This window comes from Eschrichtius robustus, chromosome 1 (assembly GCF_028021215.1).
Source record: "Eschrichtius robustus isolate mEscRob2 chromosome 1, mEscRob2.pri, whole genome shotgun sequence".
Taxonomy (NCBI): domain Eukaryota; kingdom Metazoa; phylum Chordata; class Mammalia; order Artiodactyla; family Eschrichtiidae; genus Eschrichtius; species Eschrichtius robustus.
The window spans coordinates 168,262,717-168,282,709 of record NC_090824.1 but is presented as its reverse complement, the minus strand read 5'-3'; the positions used below and the strand labels follow the sequence as shown (position 1 = coordinate 168,282,709).

The following is a 19,993-nucleotide window of genomic DNA, read 5'->3' as shown; positions in this document are numbered from 1 at the left end:
GCGGCGCCAGCCGGCGGAAGCCCCACCCCTCCGGCTGCCCCCAGGCGTGGTGTGGTGAGTGAGCGCCCCGCCACGTGCTCCCCAAGGACCAGTGGTACTGCAGCTCGTGTCCTTTGCTCTGTGTGAGGTTTCGAGCCAGACGTCGGTGAGTGAGCACTGGACCGGGAGCCCGTCCACCTGGGTCCGGGGCAGCTGGGCTCTGACTCCGAGTGACCCTGGGCGAGGCACTCTCTGGGCTGCAGGCAACCCATTTGTAATCTGGGAGCTTTGGTCCAAATCTGTGATTCTCTTCCTTATTCCCTAAACCATCATCAGTCCCTTTACTTTCGAATTTTTATTGTGGTAAAATATATATAACATAAAATTTACCATTTTGGGGGCTTCCCTGGTGGCGCAGTGGTTGAGAATCTGCCTGCCAATGCAGGGGACACGGATTCGACCCCTGGTCTGGGAAGATCCCGTGAGCCACAATTACTGAGCCTGCGCGTCTGGAGCCTGTGCTCCGCAACAAGAGAGGCCGCGATAGTTAGAGGCCTGTGCACCGCGATGAAGAGTGGTCCCCGCTTGCCACAACTAGAGAAAGCCCTCGCACAGAAACGAAGACCCAACACAGCCATAAATAAATTAAAAAAAAAAAATTACCATTTTAACCAATTTTAAGTGCACAGTTCAGTGGCATCAAGTACATTCACATTGTTGTGCAACCATCACCATCATCCATCTCTGGAACTTTCTCAACTTCCCGAGCTCTGTACTCATTAAACAATAATGAGTTTAATGAGTTTAATAATGAGTTTAATGACTTCCCTGGCGGTCCAGCGGTTAAGGCTCTGCGTTTCCACTGCAGGGGGTGTGGGTTTGATTCCTGGTCAGGGAACTAAGATCCCGCATGCCGCGCAGCGCGGCCAAAACAAAACAAAACACACTAACTCCCCATCCCCCCTCCCTCAGCCCCTGGCACCCGCCCTTCTACTTTCTGTCTCTATGAATTTGACTCCTCTAGGGACCTCGCCTCAGTGGAATCAGACAGTATTTGTCTTTCTGTGGCTGGCTTATTTCACCAGCATAACATCCTCAAGGTTCACCCATGTCATAGCACGTGTCAGACTTTCCTTCCTTTTTAAGGCTGAGTAATATCCATTGTTATGTACAGACCCCATGTTGCCATACATTCATCCGTCGATGGGCACTTGGGTAGTCCCTTTATTTTTTTCAAACAAAACCGTCCTGGAACCCCAGCAGGACTTCAGATGAAAGCACTGCTGGCTTGGCTGTCCCGTCCTGGGACAACCCTGAAGCACTTCTTTGACTTGGAGCCCTCTTTGGAGCAGAACCTGGAAACTGCTGGCCTAGAAAACTGGAACAGCCCTTGAAACGAACGTTTGAGCTGATCTAAGAATCTCCATTTGCCAGATTTCGGGATCAGAGAGGTCGGCCCAGCTGCAAGAACAAAACCAACGGGGTGGTGACCAGGAGAAGGGGTGCCTTTAGCCATACCGTGGCCGGGGCCTCTGGCACTGCTCAGGTGGACGGGCCTGTGGTGTAGCCCCCGGGTGGGTTCCTTCCTGCCACCCCCGAGTCCGCAAGTCTCTGCTGGGGTTCCTCCACCAAGGCTCCCACGGCCTGCGGACTTGCCCGGGAAAATGCAGGCAATGCCTATTTATTCCATCGCGGCGGCTGTGAGCTCTGTGGGCGAAGGACCACCCCGTTTCATTCATTCCTGGGCTCCCGGTGCTTAGCATTCGGCTGGCACTCAACATATATTTGTTGGCTACATAAGTCAGTAAATTAAAGAAGGATCAGAGCAGGGACCTCCCTGGCAGTCCAGCGGTTAGGACTCCACGCTTCCACTGCAGGGGGCATGAGTTCCATCCCTGGTCAGGGAACTAAGATCCCACGTGCCGCATAGCTCAGCAAAAAAATAAATAAATAAATACAAAATAATAAAAGAGGGTTCATTAAAAAAAAACATTTTCCAAAGGATCAGAGCAACAGCAGCCACAGAAACCTCAACCACAGGAAGACACTGCAGTCACCAAGCCCCGCACGTCTCAAGACAGCGGCCCAGGGGAGTCCACAAACACTGCCACAAAGCCAGAGCTCCTCGCGCCTCTTCAGAGCACGGGGCTTTGTCCCCTCAAGGCCACTTGCTGAACTGCAGAATGAATGGGCTCTCACAGTTGAGCGAATTGAGCACTTTGAAAGCAAAACGGAAGTTACCCGCTCTCCACTTGCGGGTTGCTAAAATTACCCTGGCCTGTGCTTGGAGAGCGGCTGAAAATATCCGAGAAATATTCAGCACCGACACGGGCTTTTCCTTTTTCTCTCCCCCCCCTCACCTTTTCTTTCCATTCTCTGGGAACATCTGCACATTAAAAGAAAGGCTGATTCTTTGATCTGTATTTTAAAGGCCTAAGGAACGAACACACACACACACACACACACACACAGAGGCAGGCTACTGGAGAGCTCAGAGAGGCAGGGATGCCCAGTCAATGCCCACCTTTGGTCTGATGTTGTCACCTCCTTGCCAGTCTGCTTTCTTTGCCAGTTTTGAGATTTGCACACGGAAACCGTTTTTTTCTTTTGCATGGCAGTGTGTGTGTGTGTGTGTGTGTGTGTGTGTGTGTGTGTGTGTGTGGTCTGTATTTAAAACTGGCGCTTGTCTCAGAGAGAGGCATTCCAGGACATCTACTCAGCAGGGACCAGGGCAAAAAATAGATGCAATTAGGTCAGGTACTATGCTACGTGCGCAGGCAGTGCCAGCAGCCTTGGAGTCTTTGTTTAAGGATCAGGCCTGGTGGGCAAAGCTCTAGAGGGTTGTGAGCCTGGGGACCCTGCAGAAGTCTTGGGCTACAGCCCATCCCTGCCAGGAGCCAGTGTCAGGTGAGCTCATGGAGGCAGCCTTTCTCTTACCCTGGCAGGTCTCTTCTGGAGATGGATTTGCCTTGGACCCTGGTTTGCTTGCTGGACGTTCAGGGTCTGCTCAGCTGACCCTTGTCAATGAAGGCCATGCAGAGTGGGGACTTTGGCTCACGCCCAACTTGCCAGCTAGGGTCCAGCTCCGGCTGTCTGACCTGGCTCAAAGCCTGGTGTCTCCGCTGGCCCCCGCCCACTGGCCACCCATGGTCTGGCCTCCTTGACCCATCAGAGGAAAACCCTGCTTGCCACACCCCTTTGAGGCATAGCGCATGGGCTTCTGCCCCATCCTACTCCCGTCCCTGGAGACAGTGTCTTTCATCCAGAGTGCATTTCGTCAGTGCAGTCATTGATAGTGGAATTAATCCAGGTTCTTTCCTTTTTGTTAGCCTCTGAGGTTTTACTAAAGACCTCTGTAGCTCTTGCTTTTCCTGCAGATCTCTGTAGTTCTTGCCATGCAGCTCAGTTCTTTCTCCCTCCTTCTTGATCTCTTCTGGCCTCCTCCAAGCCCAGTGGGTGCCCATCTCTGTCTGCCTTTGTGCCAACACCGCCACCGGATCCTGATGCAGTCTTTGGGTTGGGTACTGGTGAGACACAGCTCGCCACTGGCTAAGGTGGATGAGTCAGATCCCTTCCCGGGAGGAGCTTCCAGCCTGAGAAGGGGGTCAGACCCCCAGAGAGGCAATATATAATCGGACAAGGAGAGGCCAGAAGCGAGGTATGTTCCTACTGCAATGGGAAGGTCTCACCATGAAAGCGGCAAGGGCTACCTGGAAGGGGTTTTGAAGGACAAAGAGGAGCCCCACAGGTGGGCTACAGGATGGAGGGAATTTGAGAGGGGGTGTGTGAACAGAGGCACAGGTATGACAGGGTGTTGTGTGCCAGGGTGGCGGGGGGGAGGATGGCAAGGGGGAGATGGGAAGCGGGACTCAAGGCATGCAGGGTGGGCCCTGGGGAGGGGCTGCATGGGAGGGGTCACGGCCGTCCTTTCTTACTTCTCCCAGAGTAGTCCCCTCATTGACCTAGTTTATAAAGTGGGGTACCATGTTGAAGTTTGTTTGCAAAACCGATCCCATGACTAATTTTTTTTTTTTTAATGTTTTTAGTTCTTTTATTTATTTATTTATTTTATTTCTTTTTGGCTCTGTTGGGTCTTCGTTGCTGCACGTGGGCTTTCTCTAGTTGTGGCTAGCGGGGGCTACTCTTTGTTGCAGTGCGTGGGCTTCTCATGGCGGTGGCTTCTCTCATTGCAGAGCACGGGCTGTAGAGCGCAGGCTCAGTAGTTGTGGCGCACAGGCTTAGCTGCTCCACAGCATGTGGGATCTTCCCAGACCAGGGCTCGAACCCGCGTCCCCTGCATCGGCAGGCCGATTCTTAACCACTGCGCCACCAGGGAAGCCCTAAATTTTTATTTAAACCCTGAACTAAAGATCTTTTCCGTTTCTTCCAGTGTCAGCCTCCCAGGATCCTGAGTGCTTCCAAGCCAATAAAATATTACGACTACCTCTAAACTCCTATTTTGCCCTTTAGGGCCTGTCTTCACTCTCCAAATTTACTTCCCATCATAAATGGGAGGAAAATAGCTATTAAAACAATGAAATGGGGGAATTCCCTGGCGGTCCAGTGGTTAGGACTCTGCACTTCCACTGCAGGGGTCGCTGATTCTGTCCCTGGTCGGGGAACTAAGATCCTGCAAGCCACACAAAGCGGCCAAAAAAAAAAAAACGAACCAACCAACCAACAAACAAAACCATGAAATGGTCCAAACTGAGCATTCTAGAGGTGGGGGGGGGGGGTGATTCTTCTCAGAGGTAGACATTCCCTTTGTTTTAGATGGTCCTTAGAGCCTTTGGGTTATGAAAGATGAAGCCTAATTAAGGTTGTTCAGATGGGAGAAAAGAGACTAAGACAGAGGTGGGTAGTTACGCCTGGTAAAGCTTTCTGCAGACTTTTGTTTGGATGCAATCTCCTGTTACTTCCAGGGCTAGGGGTGGGGGCTACAGGGTTGGGAGTAGAAACAGGGCTGGATTCCTGGATGTGTGACCCGTGCAGAGCTCCAGGCTTCGAAGGGACCAACGCTTGCTTTAAGGCTCTGCTGCTGCTGCTTTGAGATTCTTAAGGGCCCTGCATTTTCATTTTGCACCAGGTCCTGCACATTATGAACGAAGATGTAGACAATGGTCTACTGGTAAATGCTTAATGACCAGCTCTCTGAAGGAAAACCTCTGACTGGTAGCACCTGCCAGTTTCCATGGTGTGGGCATTCCTACCTCAGCCCATTTGAAGCTACCAAACTTTGACTAACTAGCTTGCAAAGTTCTTGAAAACGTAACAATTGGCTCTTGCAAAGGTGATAGGAGCCTACTCCGCACATCACTGGATGCAAGATGAGGGTCTTGGTAGATAAAGAGATTATGAAGGACACCACCACCAACGAAATGGCACGTGGGAGTGCGAGGAGAAGTTGGTGGGAAATCCTTGTAGCAGGAGAAGGCTAGGTGACATGAGGGCAGGGGCGGCTTCCATTCATTTTTAAGCTGTTTTCTGTTTCAGTGATGGACCCCCCCCTCTCTATTAGAGCTAAACCTTTTGGAAAATCTGTTACACGCAACAGCCTGTGTCAAGGGACTTGGGAACTGAAGGAGGAGCCACGGTTGGGTAGTCACCAGGGCTTTCGTGGATATGCTGCTTCTCCTCCTCGGACACCGCAGGATGGTATCTCCCAGTCCCCTCAAGTCGGGCCTGGTCATGTGACTTGCTTTGCCCAGTGAAACGTGAGCAGAGGTGTCACATCATCTGCTTGGTTCCTTTCCCCCGCCATGTGACTGGTGAATCTCCTGACCAGTGGGAGCCCCGTCAGACTGTGTCCCTGACTCTGAGTGAGGATGTTGTGGAGCAGAACCCACCATGGACACAAAGCGTGAGTGAGAAAGCAACCTTTGTTGTTTCCAGCCACTAAGACTCTGGGGTTGTTTGTTACTGCAGCATCGCCTAGCTCATTCTGACAGATACATGTAGTGACCACCCAAGGAGCAAAGAGCAGTAAAGTAAAAATAGCTGCCTTGGGAAGTGAGGCGATACATCAGGAGAGTAGAATTTGAAAGCAAGAGGTGGGCAGGAAAAGGTAAGGCCCCTGGGGAATCCGCAGGAATAAGTGGGATGGGGGCTTGAGGATCTTATTTGGCTATCAGAGGAAAGGTGGACCATGAGTGCTTGGGGCCATCCAGGTGACAGTCACTGCCGAACATTCACCTTTTATCAGGCCCATCTCCTCAGCAGGGAAGGAGTAAGTTGTGGGGCAGGCACAGGCCAAGGATCTGGAGCCTGGAGATCCAAGTTTGAGTCTGGACTCCAGTGCTTGAAGTGACCTTGGAGTGACCTTGGGTAAGTCCCTTCTTCTTCTTCTTTTTTTAAAAAATATTTATTTATTTATTTATTTTGGCTGCGCTGGGTCTTAGTTGCGGCATGTGGGACCTTTTAGTTGCGGCATGCGGACTTCTTAGTTGTGGCATGCATGCAGGATCCAGATCCCCAACCAGGGATCGAACCTGGGCCCTGTGCACTGGGAGCTCAGAGTCTTACCCACTGGACCACCGGGGAAGTCCCCCCTTCTTCTTCTATGGACCTCAGCGTCTTCAGACCCCTCCCAGCTCAGACATTCTAAGACCTTCTGTCTTTGTCACTGTGGTCACTCATCACTCACTCGGCTTCTCCTGCCTACCTGACGGCCTACTTCTTGGGAAATGGGCTCTGTTTCCACCTTCCTGGAGCTCACCCAGAGCAAACAGGTGCCCTCTGCCCTGCAGGATGTGTGTGTGTGTGTGTGTGTGTGTGTGTGTGTGTGTGTGTGTGTGTTGGTGGGGGGGTACAGCCAGAAAGCTTTACTAAGCTGGCCTTTCTTTCAAAGTATTTTTAAGAAAATCTTTTTCCCTGGAAGGTAATGCACTCAGTTGGAAGCATTGCTCCAAATTCCCACCAAATGGGCCTCTGCTGCCACTCTGACACACACACACACACACGCACACACACACATATGTAATCACTCCCAACTGACCTGCTTTCTGCTCCCCAGCACCAAACAGGGTTCTGCCCTTTGTACCCACCCCTTCTCTGGCCTACAGACCCCTGAAAGGGTTTTAAGGTTGTATGCTATGCAACATGAACCCACACCTGTGGCTGTGAAATGACTCACTTCCTGCTTGGGTTCACACTGCAAGCCCTATTATAGCACCGACCACACTCTACCACAATCAGACCGTAAGGGTAGAAGCTTCCATATCATTAATGTCTACCACAGAGCCAGTGTCCATTCATTCATCAAGGCATTACTGAGCACTTACTATACGCCAGGCAAAGCGGGTGACAAAGGACCCACCCTGTCCTCAGGGAGTTTCCACCAGCCCGGTGGGGGACAGACACGTGTGGCACTGGCTCTGCTGTTCCACGCTGACTGCGGGCAAGTGGTGGGAGCAGGGGGCAGGGAGCACACGCCTGGCTAGGCCAGGAGTCCCCAGGAGGAGGCATTTGAGCTTGGGAGAATTTCAGCAGGCAGGGAAGTATGCGGGTGACAAGAGCATTCCCAACAGGAGACCAGAATGTGCAAAGGCCAAGGGGTGCACAGCTCACTGCTATGGAGCACTAGCTGGAGCCCCGAGTGGGTGGAGGGGAGGAGCCTGGGGAAGGGGAGGAGGCAGTGGTCAGGTGATTAGGGCATTTAGTGCATGAGTGAGTGAATGAATGAATGACTCCTGGACACCTTTGATCACAAAGCTAATAACCTGGTCTTGGGACCAGACCTCTTCCCTGCTCCCCGACGGGGGCTCAGCTTGGATTCAGGGATGTGTGTTGGGCTAGGATAGATCCCAGAATGAATCAGGTGGTTTAGAGGTGGGACGAGCCCCGATCCTGGGAGCCATGCAGGAAGAGGCTGCAAGCGGAGGGGAGAGCCTGGCAGGCAGACAGGCAGACCTGGCTTCCAGTCCCAGCTCTCACACCTCCCAGGTGAGTGAGCTTGGGCAGGTGACTTGAGCTCTCTGAGCCTGGCCCCTCGTTCGATCCTATCAGGGTGGTTGCAGGGACTAAGGAAGCACGTCTGAAGGTGCCCAGTGTGGGGCTGTGGGGGAAGGGCGCTGAATCTGAAGTGTTTACTGAATCTGGAGTTCCAAGTTGACGTTACTGTGAGTTCAGAGCTTCACAGCTGCGTGACAAGGTGGAACTGGTGACTTCAGATCTTTGAGCATCCGAGGCAGAGCTGGCTTCATGGGTGGGTGACGGGGGTCCTGTGTTCAGAAGGCCAGGTGCTTGGGCCTGCAAGCTCAGCAGTTGCTGTCTTGAAATTCTTAAGAATCTTCTCTTTGAATTTGTGTATTGTAAGTGACGTCTGCTGGGACCATGGGGCACACCCCAGGGGCTTGGAGCCTCAGTTCACGCGTGTTCCTGTCTCCCTGCCTATTCTTTATACCCCGGCACCCTGGGACCCAGGCCTCTGCAACCCTCTGTCTGGGTGGCAACGGGTCAAGTCAGCCCAGCAGACACATCTCACTGTCCGCCTCCGCCCTCTGCAGGGCCTGGTGTAGGTACAGAGAAGGTGGGTCTTGTGCATACCCGTGGTGTCACAGGGCAGGGCGAGGAGACAACTGTCCTGCCTGGGCTGGTAGTGCCTGGTGCATTAGGTGGGTGACTTGACAAGGGTCCCTTGCCCACCTGAATCTAGGTACTGAGTGCATCATGGCGCAGAGGTTAGGGGAGTTGGCGGTTGAAGTCGTGGATGGCCTGTCCACTATGGGTGGAGGCCATGGCGAGTGGGAAGGGGAGACTGACTTCCCCCACCCTGGCCAGGGCCTTGCATTTTAACCTTGCATCGGGCCCTGCAAATTATGCAGCTAACTCCGATTGCAGGGATCTGTGTTTTCATATTCCCCTCCTCAGCTCAGTCACAGACCTTGGGTAAGGTGGCCAGATGGTTCTGAGCGCGCTGGTGACGTGAGGGGGTGAGAGGCGATCAGATCATTGTGAGGTGGCGTGGACAGCTGGTAAGGGGTGTCTAAGGGCTGAAAGCCAGCGCTTCCCAAGCTTTAATGTATTGGGTTGGCCAAAGAGTTTGTTCGGGATTTTCTGCCGATGTTACAGAAAAACCTGAACAAACTCTTTGGCCAACCCATAAATGAGAATCTCCCGGGATGTGGTTAAAATTCAGGTTCTGATTTGGGAGATCTGGGTGGGGCCTTAGGTTCTGCATTTCTAATGGGCTGCTGTTTCATGGACCACACTTTGAGGAGTGAAGTTCTAGATGGCTTAACCTAGCAACGGCTCAGCCTCCGGACAGCCGTGACAGGCAGAGGGAAGGGACTCCCTTGGAGCTGAGCCCGAGCCACAGTCTAAGGACCTACCAGCCACCCTCTGGCCCTGCCCTCACCCCCTCCGCCCATGTGGCTGTCAGCAGAGTAACCAGGAACTCGTCCATGAATGATCTCACTTGATCCTCACAACCTTGTCAGCCAGGGAGAAACAGCCTGTTTTAAGGATGGAGGTGCAGGGCTTCCCTGGTGGCGCAGTCGTTGGGAATCTGCCTGCCAATGCAGGGAACACGGGTTCGAGCCCTGGTCCGGGAAGATCCCACATGCCGCGGAGCAACTGGGCCCGTGAGCCACAATTACTGAGCCTGCGCGTCTGGAGCCTGTGCTCCACAACGAGAGAGGCCACGACAGTGAGAGGCCCGCGCACAGCGATGAGGAGTGGCCCCTGCCTGCCGCAACTGGAGAAAGCCCTCACACAGAAACGAAGACCCAACACAACTAAAAATAAATAAATAAATAAAATTTAAAAAAAGGATGGAGGTGCAGAGAGGCTGGAGGACTTGCTCCAGGTTGCAGTTGGTAAGTGGCAGAGGTGGGCTTCGAACCCAGATCTGACCCCAGGACCTTCCCACTCTGCCAGCATCACTGATTTTAAGTTTGGAGGCTGGCACAGCCGTGGCTGGAGCGGGTCCCTCTTGCCCATCACGTGCCTCCCTGACCCTGCGGGAGCCCGGGTTTGAGGTCTGAGGCCCGGGCCCCCCGCCAGCCTCCTCCGCGCCCCGGGTGGTCGGTCACCTCTGCCTTCAGCCGCTCAATCTCAATCTCCCCATCCTCGATCTGCTGCCGCAGCTGCTTGGCCACCGTCTTCTCAGTCTCCACGATCTGCAGCAGGTGCAAGTACTTCTGCATCAGTGCCTCGTGCTCCGTGGCCAGGGTCCGGTAGCTGTGGACAGAGGAACACGGCAGGTAAGCCATGGCCTCCTGGTCCCCTGGAGACCCAACCAGAAGTGGGGCTCCCCAAAGACTACACTTAGGAGAAGGTCCTGACTCCCAGACACAGCGCCTGAGGCCTTAACCTGGCTGCTGCGCTGCTACTGATCGCTCTGGCCCCTTCTCCAGCTCCCCGCTCACACTCTGACATCTGGTTCCTCCACCTGGTCTTGCTCTCACCTTGCCCGACCACCCTCACCCTCTGGGCCTTTGTGCAGATAGATCTTCTGTCTGAAACATGCCTCCTCCCTCCTCTCCCTGGGCTAGCTCCATCCTCTTTCCCAGAGTAGGTCCCAGTTGAAATGTCATTTCCAAGAAGTCTTCCCTCCCCCCTCCCCCCATACTGTGTAGGGTGTTCCTGCAGTACTCCCGGGCTGCTATTACCATAGCGCTGGCCAGACTGATTGGGGGTGTCCAGTTACTTCTGTTCCCCCAGGATACCCTGCCTTCTCTGATGGCAGGGACTATGTCTGTGCTGCTTACTGCTGTCGGTCCAGGGCCTAGCCTAGTGAACATTTGTTGCATGGATGCACCTGAGTGAATGGACGACACACAGAGGAGAGTCAGGCACATACATTTCACTGGCTGGGAGACATCTGAAGAACCTGTGCAGTACACCTGTGTGCCAACTCATGCACCAAAGGCTGTTAGTGCTGTAGGAATCAGAAGAGGGGCCAGGCCAGCAACAAGGACCTGTAATCAGGGAAGACTTCCTGGAGGTGGAGCTCTCTCTCCCACCAGAATCGGAATCTAGGCCTTCGGACTCCAAACCCAGTGCTCTGGGCACATGCCCATCCAAGGGCAGCCTCGGGTGGAAGGCCTGTGCTGGGGGTAATTAGCAATGGGGCTGGATGGTTAGGTGGGGCCAGATCAGAGAGTACCCCAAAGGATCAGAGGGTAGAAGAAGTGGCCCCAGCCTTTGTGTAAATGAACATGTCTCAGATTTGCAAAGCATCACGACGAGGGGGAGGGCAGGAAGGTGGGACTCGGAAGATGAGCTGGGCCAGGGGGCTGCCCAAGGTCACAGGCCTGGCTTCTCCCTGATACCCACAGCACCTGCCTTTGAAGGTGTCAGAGCTGGGGAGAAACCCGATTCTATAAATGGGGTCCAGTCTCAGAGGGCAGAGAAGCTGTGAAAGGGAATCCCACCATTCCAGGGAGGGGTGCCCACCTGGGCAGGGGCAGGAGACTTGAAAGGCACAGATTCGGAGGGCAGGCTTATTGGTCTCTGGGAGTGTCTGCAACGAAGTTTGGGGGCCGAGGTCTCCAGTCCCCCCTTTCCCTGGCCCCCACCTTTCCTCTCCTTTTTTGCTTCAGCCCAGGACCACCTCCTAAGCCCAGGACCACCAGATAGGATCTCATAAGATTCCCCTCTGCCCGCATCCTTGGCTCCTCCTCGCGCTCACCCTTGCCTTCCTTCCTGTGTCCCCCTCTCAGCAGTGGGCAGCCCCCCGTTTCCCACCTTCCAACCTCAGCGGGGCCTTGAAACATTTCTGGTGTCCCTGCCAGCTCCCCACCCACCCCAGAGCTTCGGCCCCCTTCAACCTCATTCCTCACCACCCCCCAGTCCTCTGCAGGCGGTCCTGCTCTGACATCACAGCCTGCATGATGTGCAATGCTGTTCCGTCACTTCCCGCCAGCCCCACGGCACGCCCACCCTCATCCTGTCTCAAGGGCAGCATCCCTGCTCGGACCTAATCTGCCTGGCTCAGCCCCAGCTCCCACACCCACTAGCTGAGGGACCTTGGATAGGTCACTCAGCCTCTCTGTGCCTCAGTTTGCTCATCCATACAATGGGGATGATGGCAGTCCACACCCTGCAGAGTTGCCGTGAGGATGAAATCTGTGGACACACATGAAGCTTTGTGCGGTGTGCCAGCGCTGTGGTAACTACCGTCTCCCTCCCCTCCACATCCCTAGCCCCTGACCCCTCCTCAGGATTTCTGTGCATCAGATTCTGCCTAACAGCTCCACTGGCTCTTTCTCCTCAGCATATGCGAAGCCTCAAGTCACTCCCCACTTAGGATGAGGACGTGCCCTCCCCCTCCCCCACCCTCCCCTGAACTCCTGTCCCTCTTTTCCACCTTCAAGGTGAGGTTTGTTGTAAGAGCGACCGCACTCATCATCCCCATGGTCCCTCTTCCCCTTCACCCCTCAGCCCTCGGCGGGCTGGCGTTTGGCCCCAGCACCCACAGGAACTGGGTCCCTCTCTGGGGTCACCAACTATCTCCCACTTAAATTGAGGGGACACTTTTCAGTCTGGAATCTACTGACATGACCTTCCAGGTACCCTGGATGTGGCTAGTCAGGGGGGTGCCAGTTTAGGGACGCTGGCTTTTGTCACAGACTCAGAAGCTGTGTTACACAAGTTCTTTAAGTCCCTGTGACCCTCATGGCAAAATGGGACAATGATAGCTTCCCTACAAACCCCCAGGTTTGAGGTGAGGAGGCCAGGAGGCCGAGGGTGGGAAACAGCTTTGCTCTATGAAAGGGGCTGTGTAGCAAAGTGGTAGGCAGTGGTCCCCTGATGGTTTCAGAGAAGGAGGCTGCCCAGCTGTGCCCTGAAGGTGGGAGGGTGCGGCAGGGCAGGGCTGGCGACAGCCCAGCAGGAGGATGGCAGGAGCAGAGGGCGGGCAGCGGACCTGGAGCATGTGCCTGAAGAAAAAACCTGATCCAAAAATCAAAGCTCCATGCTTCTCTCCCACCCCCTTCTAAAGATACATAACAAGCTATAAGAGAGAATTCTTCGGTCTGCACTACTACTTGGTTAAAATGAGGAATTTTGTGCATCTCTTATTATAATGAATTTAAACCAGAATTATCAGGTTTTAATGTTTTCCCAACTTCCCAAGAGGCTTAATTGTCTTTACTTGCAAAGGAACTTCAACTGAGAGCATGAAGGAATCCATTTTCACACCACCTCATCTCTCCTCGCTCCACGGGTGTGAAAATTCGGAGCCTTCAGTAGCTTGTTTTTAGCGATGGCACTCGCCCTGGTGCTTCAAAACGGGGAGCCAGAGTCTCATCTGCAGGACAATTTGGTCTGTTTGCACCTCCCTTTCTTCCCTTCACCGGCCCTCTCTGCCTGCCTCCCTCCCTCCCCACTCCGCCTCCCCCTGTTCTCCCTTCTTCTCCTTCCCCTCCCCCCTCTCATCAATACAGATTTATTGAGCACCTCTTGGTGCAGCACTATCTTTTTTTTTTTAAATTTTTATTGAGTATAGTTGCTTTACAACGCTGTGTTAGTTTCTTGCTAAACAGCAAAGTGAATCAGCTGTACGTATACATGTATCCCCACTTTTTTAGAGTTCCTTCCCATTTAGGTCACCACAGAGAATTGAGTAGAGTTCCCTGTGCTACACAGCAGGTCCTCATTAGTTATCTATTTTATACGTAGTATCAATAGTGTATATGTGTGAATCCCAATCTCCCGGTTCTTCCCAACCCCCCTTCTCCCCTTGGTATCCATACATTCGTTCTCTACGTCTGTGTCTCTATTTCTGCCTTGCAAATAGGTTCATTTGTACCATTTTTCTAGATTCCGCATATATGCGTTCATATATTCGTTTTTCTCTGTCTGACCTACTTCACTCTGTATGACAGTCTCTAGGTCCATCCACATCTCTGTGCAGCACTGTCTTTATAGATGCACAGATTCGCAGAGCTGGAAGGATACTCAGGAATCACGAAAGGCCAACTGCCTCATTTTATAAGTAAAGAAACTGAGGCCCAGAGAGGGGAAGTGAGTTGCCCCCCAAATAACAGTCAAGGAGCGTCAAAGCTGGAGCAGCAATCAGGCTCCAGTCCCTGAAGAGGCAGGTCTATGCTCTCCCACATGGCTGTCTGGTTCGCATCTAGCTCTCCTCACTGAGATGCAGACCATAAGCCACACTCGGTGTTACATTTTATACATTGCTGTACATACACATACCACAGAGGCATCCCAGAATACTAGACTATTATGCATATGGTGGGAGAGTACATTGTGTCTCTATACCTATTCATACACTATAGTGCTTATTTGTGTATATACCATGTATCTACTATGTATATGTAAATAAAAACCAAATTAGGTACATGCAAACATACCTACTACTCAGTATTGCTGTGGAAGAGAGCCAGTCTCTCCCTTGACACACACACACAGGCACATACTCTCGCGGTGTACACGATCTGAGGTTAAATAACGCTCAGAGCCTATAGTCTGTCCTTTGGTCACACAGCCAGCTGCCTAGGGAAGAGCCTGTGGCTTCTGTTGGCCCAGGAGGTGCCTGACAAGCCGAACCTGAGCCAGACTGGCTGGTGACAACTATTCTAGGGAAGGGGACTCTGTTTCCCTTATTGGTGACCATCACTGTGACCCCCGTCCCAGCCCTAGGCCCAAAGGAGGACATTCCTCTGAGGCCAGTGGGTTGACTCAGACCCGTGGGCTTGACCAGGGAAGACAAACCATATCCAACTGGCACGTCCCCCTGGCTTCCTAAAGGATGGTGAGTACTGAGGGGTTTCTGTTCAAAGGTTCACTCTGCCCAATGGCTCCTCTCTTGGGGAAGAGCAGGTGTTTGGTTTGAGTTGCATCTACCTTACCTGGGAGTCACAGAGACCCAGACTGGGAGCCAGGATCTGGGGCACCCCAACTTCTACTCAGGAGCCCGCACCCCTGTGTGCCACTGGGTCTCACTGGCTACACCTGTCAAGCGGGCCTGAAGGGACCACCACACACTGGGTGGCCATCAGGAGCAAATACACTGTGTGAAAGAGCTTCACAGACTCTAGAGGACTGTGCAGTGGACACAGGTACCCTCAGATGTGAACATTCGCTGTCAGGCAGGCTTGGCAGCACTTATGTCAAACACATGATTAGGATTTTATGGGCTACTTGGAACCAATCTCCAGTTTAGTGAGTTGCTTAAAGAATCATTGTCCTCTCTCCGTGGCAGACAGAATTCTAAGATAGCCCCAAGATTTCCTGCCCTGGTTTGGAAGCCCTACATAATCTCTGGGATGATGAATATGATGGGTTTTATTCCTCTTACTAGGCTATACTATACGGCATAGCTGACTTTAACATAGGGAGATTCTCTAGGTGGGCCTGACCCGATCACATGAGCCTTGGAAAATGGAGAGTTTTCTCTGGCTGGTTACAGAAGGGGAGGTCGGAGATTTGGGGCTGGAGAAGGGTTTGGTGAGCCATTGCTGGCTCAAGGATGGCGGCGACCACAGGGCAAGGAAGGCAGGACCTCGTGGAGCTGAGAGCCATCCCTAGCTGACGGCTGGCAGGGAAACAGGGACGCCAGTCCTACAAGGAACTGACTCTTGCCAACGACAGGAGTGAGCTTGGAAGCAGAGATTTCTCCAGAACCTCGAGGTAAGAGCCCAGCTTGACTGACTCCTTGATTTCAGCCCATGGGCCTCTGTGCAGAGACCACAGCCGAGCCCAGACTTCCGACCTACAAAACTGAGCAATGGGTATGGTTTCAAGCTGCTAAGTTTGTGGGGTTTTTTTTTCGGCTGCACCACATGGCACGTGGGATTTTAGTTCCCTGACCAGGGACCAAACCCAAGCCCCCTACAGTGGGAGCGTGGAGTCTTAACCACTGGACCACCAGGGAAGTCCCTTAAGCTGCTAAGTTTGTGATCATTTGTTCTGCCGCAGTAGAGAACTAAAACACTCTAATAGATAGAATTTATTTTAAAAATTTGAGGATTAATGCCCATATAATGGGAAGCACAGAACTTAAATATACAGTTTGATCCAGGTAGATAAATGCATACACCCTAATCGAGATAAAGAAAATTCCCATCACCCAGGGAGTTCCCTCGTGCCCCTTCCCTGTCAATCCCCACCCCACAAGCAACTACTGTTTGGATTTCTATCACCACAGTTGAGTTCTGCCTGTTTTAGAATTTCATATAACAGGAATCAGGCAGCATGTACTATTTTGTGTCTGGCTCTTTTTACTCAGCCTATCGACTTTGAAATTCATCCGTTTTGTTACATATTTATATATATATATATATTTTAATAGATCTTTATTGGAGTATAATCGCTTCACAATACTGTGTTAGTTTCTGTTGTACACCAAAGTGGATCAGCCATATGCATACATATGTCCCCATATCCCCTCCCTCTTGAGCCTCCCTCCCATCGGGTTCCTTTTTATTACTGAGCGGTATTCCATCGCATGGATGTATCAAGGTTCCTTTCTACATCTGTCTGTTGATAGACAGCTTGGTTATTTCTAGTTTTGGGACTAGTGTGCAAAAAGCTTCTAAGGACATTTGCATACACGATTTTTTGTAGATGTTTTTCGTTTCTCTTAGATAAATACTGAGAAGTGTAACTGCTGCGTCACAGAGTAGGTGTATGTTTCACTTTTAAAGGAAATGCCTAACAATTTTTCAAAGTGGTTGAACCACTTTATGCTCCCACCAGCATCATGTGATTTATGGTTACTCCACCCCCTCTCCAATATTTGCTACTGTCAGTCTTTTTCAATTCAGCCCTTGTAGATTCTACAGGTAGTGGTATCTCATTGTCTCTAGAAAATTTTGGTATGAATTGATTTTCGAAGTCAATGTAGTCCTGGTTATCCAGAATATATACCAAATTAGAATTCTATAATACCTCAACACTTACAAAGCCCCGTCACATACATAATTTCATTTGGTTCTCAAAACAACCCTGCTATTGGTTCTAGTTTAGTGCTGGGAGCCTGAGGTCCAACTGCTTTCCCTGAATCTGGGTTCTTCCTGCTTGATTCCATTCTCCACAATGCCAGCAATTTCCACTCCAAATCATAGCTCTGATCATGTTACTCCCCTGGTGTAAGACCTTCGATGGCTTCCCGCCGTTCCCAGAGGAAAAGCACAAACATCTCAGCTGGGTATTCAAGACCGTTCTGATCTGGTTCCAGTCCAACGTCCAACCTCATCGACCTTCTGACACCCAAACTTTGTCTCTTCATTTTTCTTGGAATTGTCTTTCCTAGATCACTGCCTTTATTTAAGGCTTTTTGGGGGCTGGAGGAGGGGCTGAAGTGCCCATAGCTAAACTCATTAGATATGAGGCTCCAATCTCCCTTTTCAAGTCAAATGTCACCCTATTTCCACATCCCCTAGATTCCCCCATTTCCCTGAAGATGGAAGTATGTCTGTCTCCCATGGTGCCTTGTACTTAACACAGCCTTCGTGCACCAGAGCTATGTGTACATCTGTCTAGTGTCTTCCTGACTAGGCTGGGGTAGCCCTGGGGGAATACCTGTGTTGCATCCATCCCTGTCTGCCCAGTACCACACTCAGAGCCTGACTCTATTGATTCATAGGTGAGAACCTGGTCTCCATTAGCTAGACTGGACGCTCCTTAAGGATAGGGATGGAGGTGGCTTGACCTCAGGGTCAAAGTCAGTGCTATAGCCATAATAAATGGTTTCTGGTCAGCTGGCTTGATCCAAGGCTCAAGGAAGGGCTCTGGTATCCATCTATCTATCCATCATCACCTGATGGATCCATCATCTACCCATCAACATTCATCATTGATTTATCATTCGTCCTTCACATATACTTTCAACACTCATCCATTTATCATTCATTTACCCTCCATTCATCCATCATTCACCTTCCACACATAAACTCAACATCCAACCTCTATCCATTCATTCATCCTTGCATTCTTCCCATCTACACTGCTGAGCACTTGTCTATACCTTTATAAGGCCCTGGGGATGCAAAGAATCGTACTTAGTCCCTGTCCCGAGGAGCTTACATTTTACCGGAAAGTAGACACAGGAACACACCATTATCCACTCAGCCAGAAAGATCTACTGCTCAAAGGGGTGAGTCTGGGTGTCCATCCCCCTTGACAGTACTTAGCTCTGCCAGGGGACTGTCAGCTTGGGGGCCACACCCCAGCCCACAAGCCCATCATTTCCCCAAGACCCAGGAAGACTCAACGCAGCTTGGAGCCCCCATTTTCTCTGCAGCATACACTCTCCTTTTGCTTTTCTCCCCACCTGGCCCAGTGAATCCCTCCAGAGAGGGGTACACATTGTTGGGAATGAAGGGAAGAGCAGGTCTAGAATCCCTGCACGTCCAAGCTCAGAGAGGTTTACAGAATTTCAGTTTACAGATGAGAAAACCAAGGCCCAGAGGAAAGACAGGACTAGTCCATTCCTGCAGCATCTGGGTTAGAACCCTGGTGGTCTTAGCCTTTGGTGGCTCTAAAGCCCTGTAATCCAGCCAAATTGTACTCGGTTCTCCTAGTATGAAAAAAGGAGCTCATGTGGTTGAAGGGGGCAGGAGGCTGTAACGCTGCTCCTCAGGGCCCTTGGTTCCCTGTGCACCCCAGGGAGGCACGTCCCAGAGCGCCGGGGCTCTAAGGGCGGGCCTGTCAAGATGCCCTTCTTACAGCTTCCATTCTCCCCCCATCTCCTCCTCCTCCATGCCTTCCCCTCCTGGGGTTTGAGTCTGCTCAGGACGGGGCCCTTGGGTGGGCGAGACATACCTGGCGTGAGCGATGGCTGCCACCCACTCGTCACAATCCCTGGCGTCCTCTGTCCTCAGCTCCAAGGCTTTCTGGTTCTCGTGGCTGAAGTTAACCGTGAAATAATGCTGCACCAAGAAGAAGACAGCTCCAATTACCAGGGCGATCGGCACGGAACCGGCAGCGTCTCCTGTTAACAATCTGGCTATTTTGCAAAGCACTCATTGCCACATCTGCTAGGCAAGGATTCATTATTCGTGATCATCAGAATGCCATTCTATTTAGCGGTTTCAAACTCTCTATTAAGGCAGGCTTTGTACCATGTAACAGAACCTATGCTTAGGCTATTGTAAGAAGGAAGCAAACCCCACAAAGTCCTATTTGCCAACAAACTGCAAAAAAGCCAGCTTTAAACCATCAGGTATGCTGGGGGAAAGGCAGAGAAAACACACCAAGAGAACATCCCCTTTGGGGACTGGGTATCAATTCAGGGCAGCATGCATTTAATTCACTCCACAAAAATGTTTCAACACACTCTTCTAGGTCCTGGAGTCAGAGCAATGAACAGATAGACCCTAGCAGAGCCCACCGGAAGCCAGCTCTGTGTTGGGTGCAGGTGACCCACTTAGAGCTGGGTCAAATGTGGGGCCTGCTCCCCGAGCTCCCAGGGAAGCAGAGGAGCCAACGAGAGACACACATCTGTAATATCGTTCTGTGAATGAATACATGTAAAGCTCTTAGAACAATGCCCGAAATCTAGTAAGCACAAGTGTTCGCTATAACGAATGCAGTGCAACGATCATTACTGTCATGGAGGTAAGAAAAAAGGGCCCAGAGAAAGCCAGCCACTGATTCAGCCCAGGGAAAGCAGAAGGCCTTCCCAGAGGATGAGGCGTTGGTTGGTCCAGGTTTTATTTCAGTTGATGGAAGAACGTGGGGGGAGCGTGGACATCGAGAGCGCACGGCGTGCTTGGGGGTAGGAGGGGCCGTGCAGTGGGGTTAGGGATGCCAGAGGGGAGGCTGGGCGGGGGGCGGGGCCTGGCTGGTGGAGCTGAGCGGCGGGATGGGGTGGAGGAGAGCAGAAAGCCCAGGTTTCTGGCTGGAGCAACTAGGTGGGTGGGGATGCCATAGACTGGGGGAGGCATGGGCAGGATAAAGGGCAGGGGTCAGGGGGTCAGGGGTGGCGGGTGGACACGCAGACCCTGTGTGCCTGTAGGCCACGTCTCTGCGGGCTGCAGACAGGGGTCAGGGGTGTCAGCCTCGGGGCGGAGAGGAAAGCTGGGAGCAGACTCGGCCAGAGAGAGGG

The 19,993-nt window shown here is 52.1% G+C and overlaps 1 protein-coding gene across 1 annotated transcript in view; it reads right to left on the bottom strand.

Moving 5' to 3' along the window:
* Window positions 1-19,993, bottom strand: part of RASGRF1 (Ras protein specific guanine nucleotide releasing factor 1) — a 106,943-nt gene that overhangs the window by 70,230 nt on the left and 16,720 nt on the right. Inside the window, exons 2-3 of the mRNA XM_068538117.1 lie at window positions 18,709-18,815; window positions 10,011-10,158 (exon numbers count right to left, since the gene is read on the bottom strand). Coding sequence (XP_068394218.1) covers window positions 10,011-10,158; window positions 18,709-18,815 — 255 coding nt within the window. The remainder of the gene's footprint in view (window positions 1-10,010; window positions 10,159-18,708; window positions 18,816-19,993) is intronic.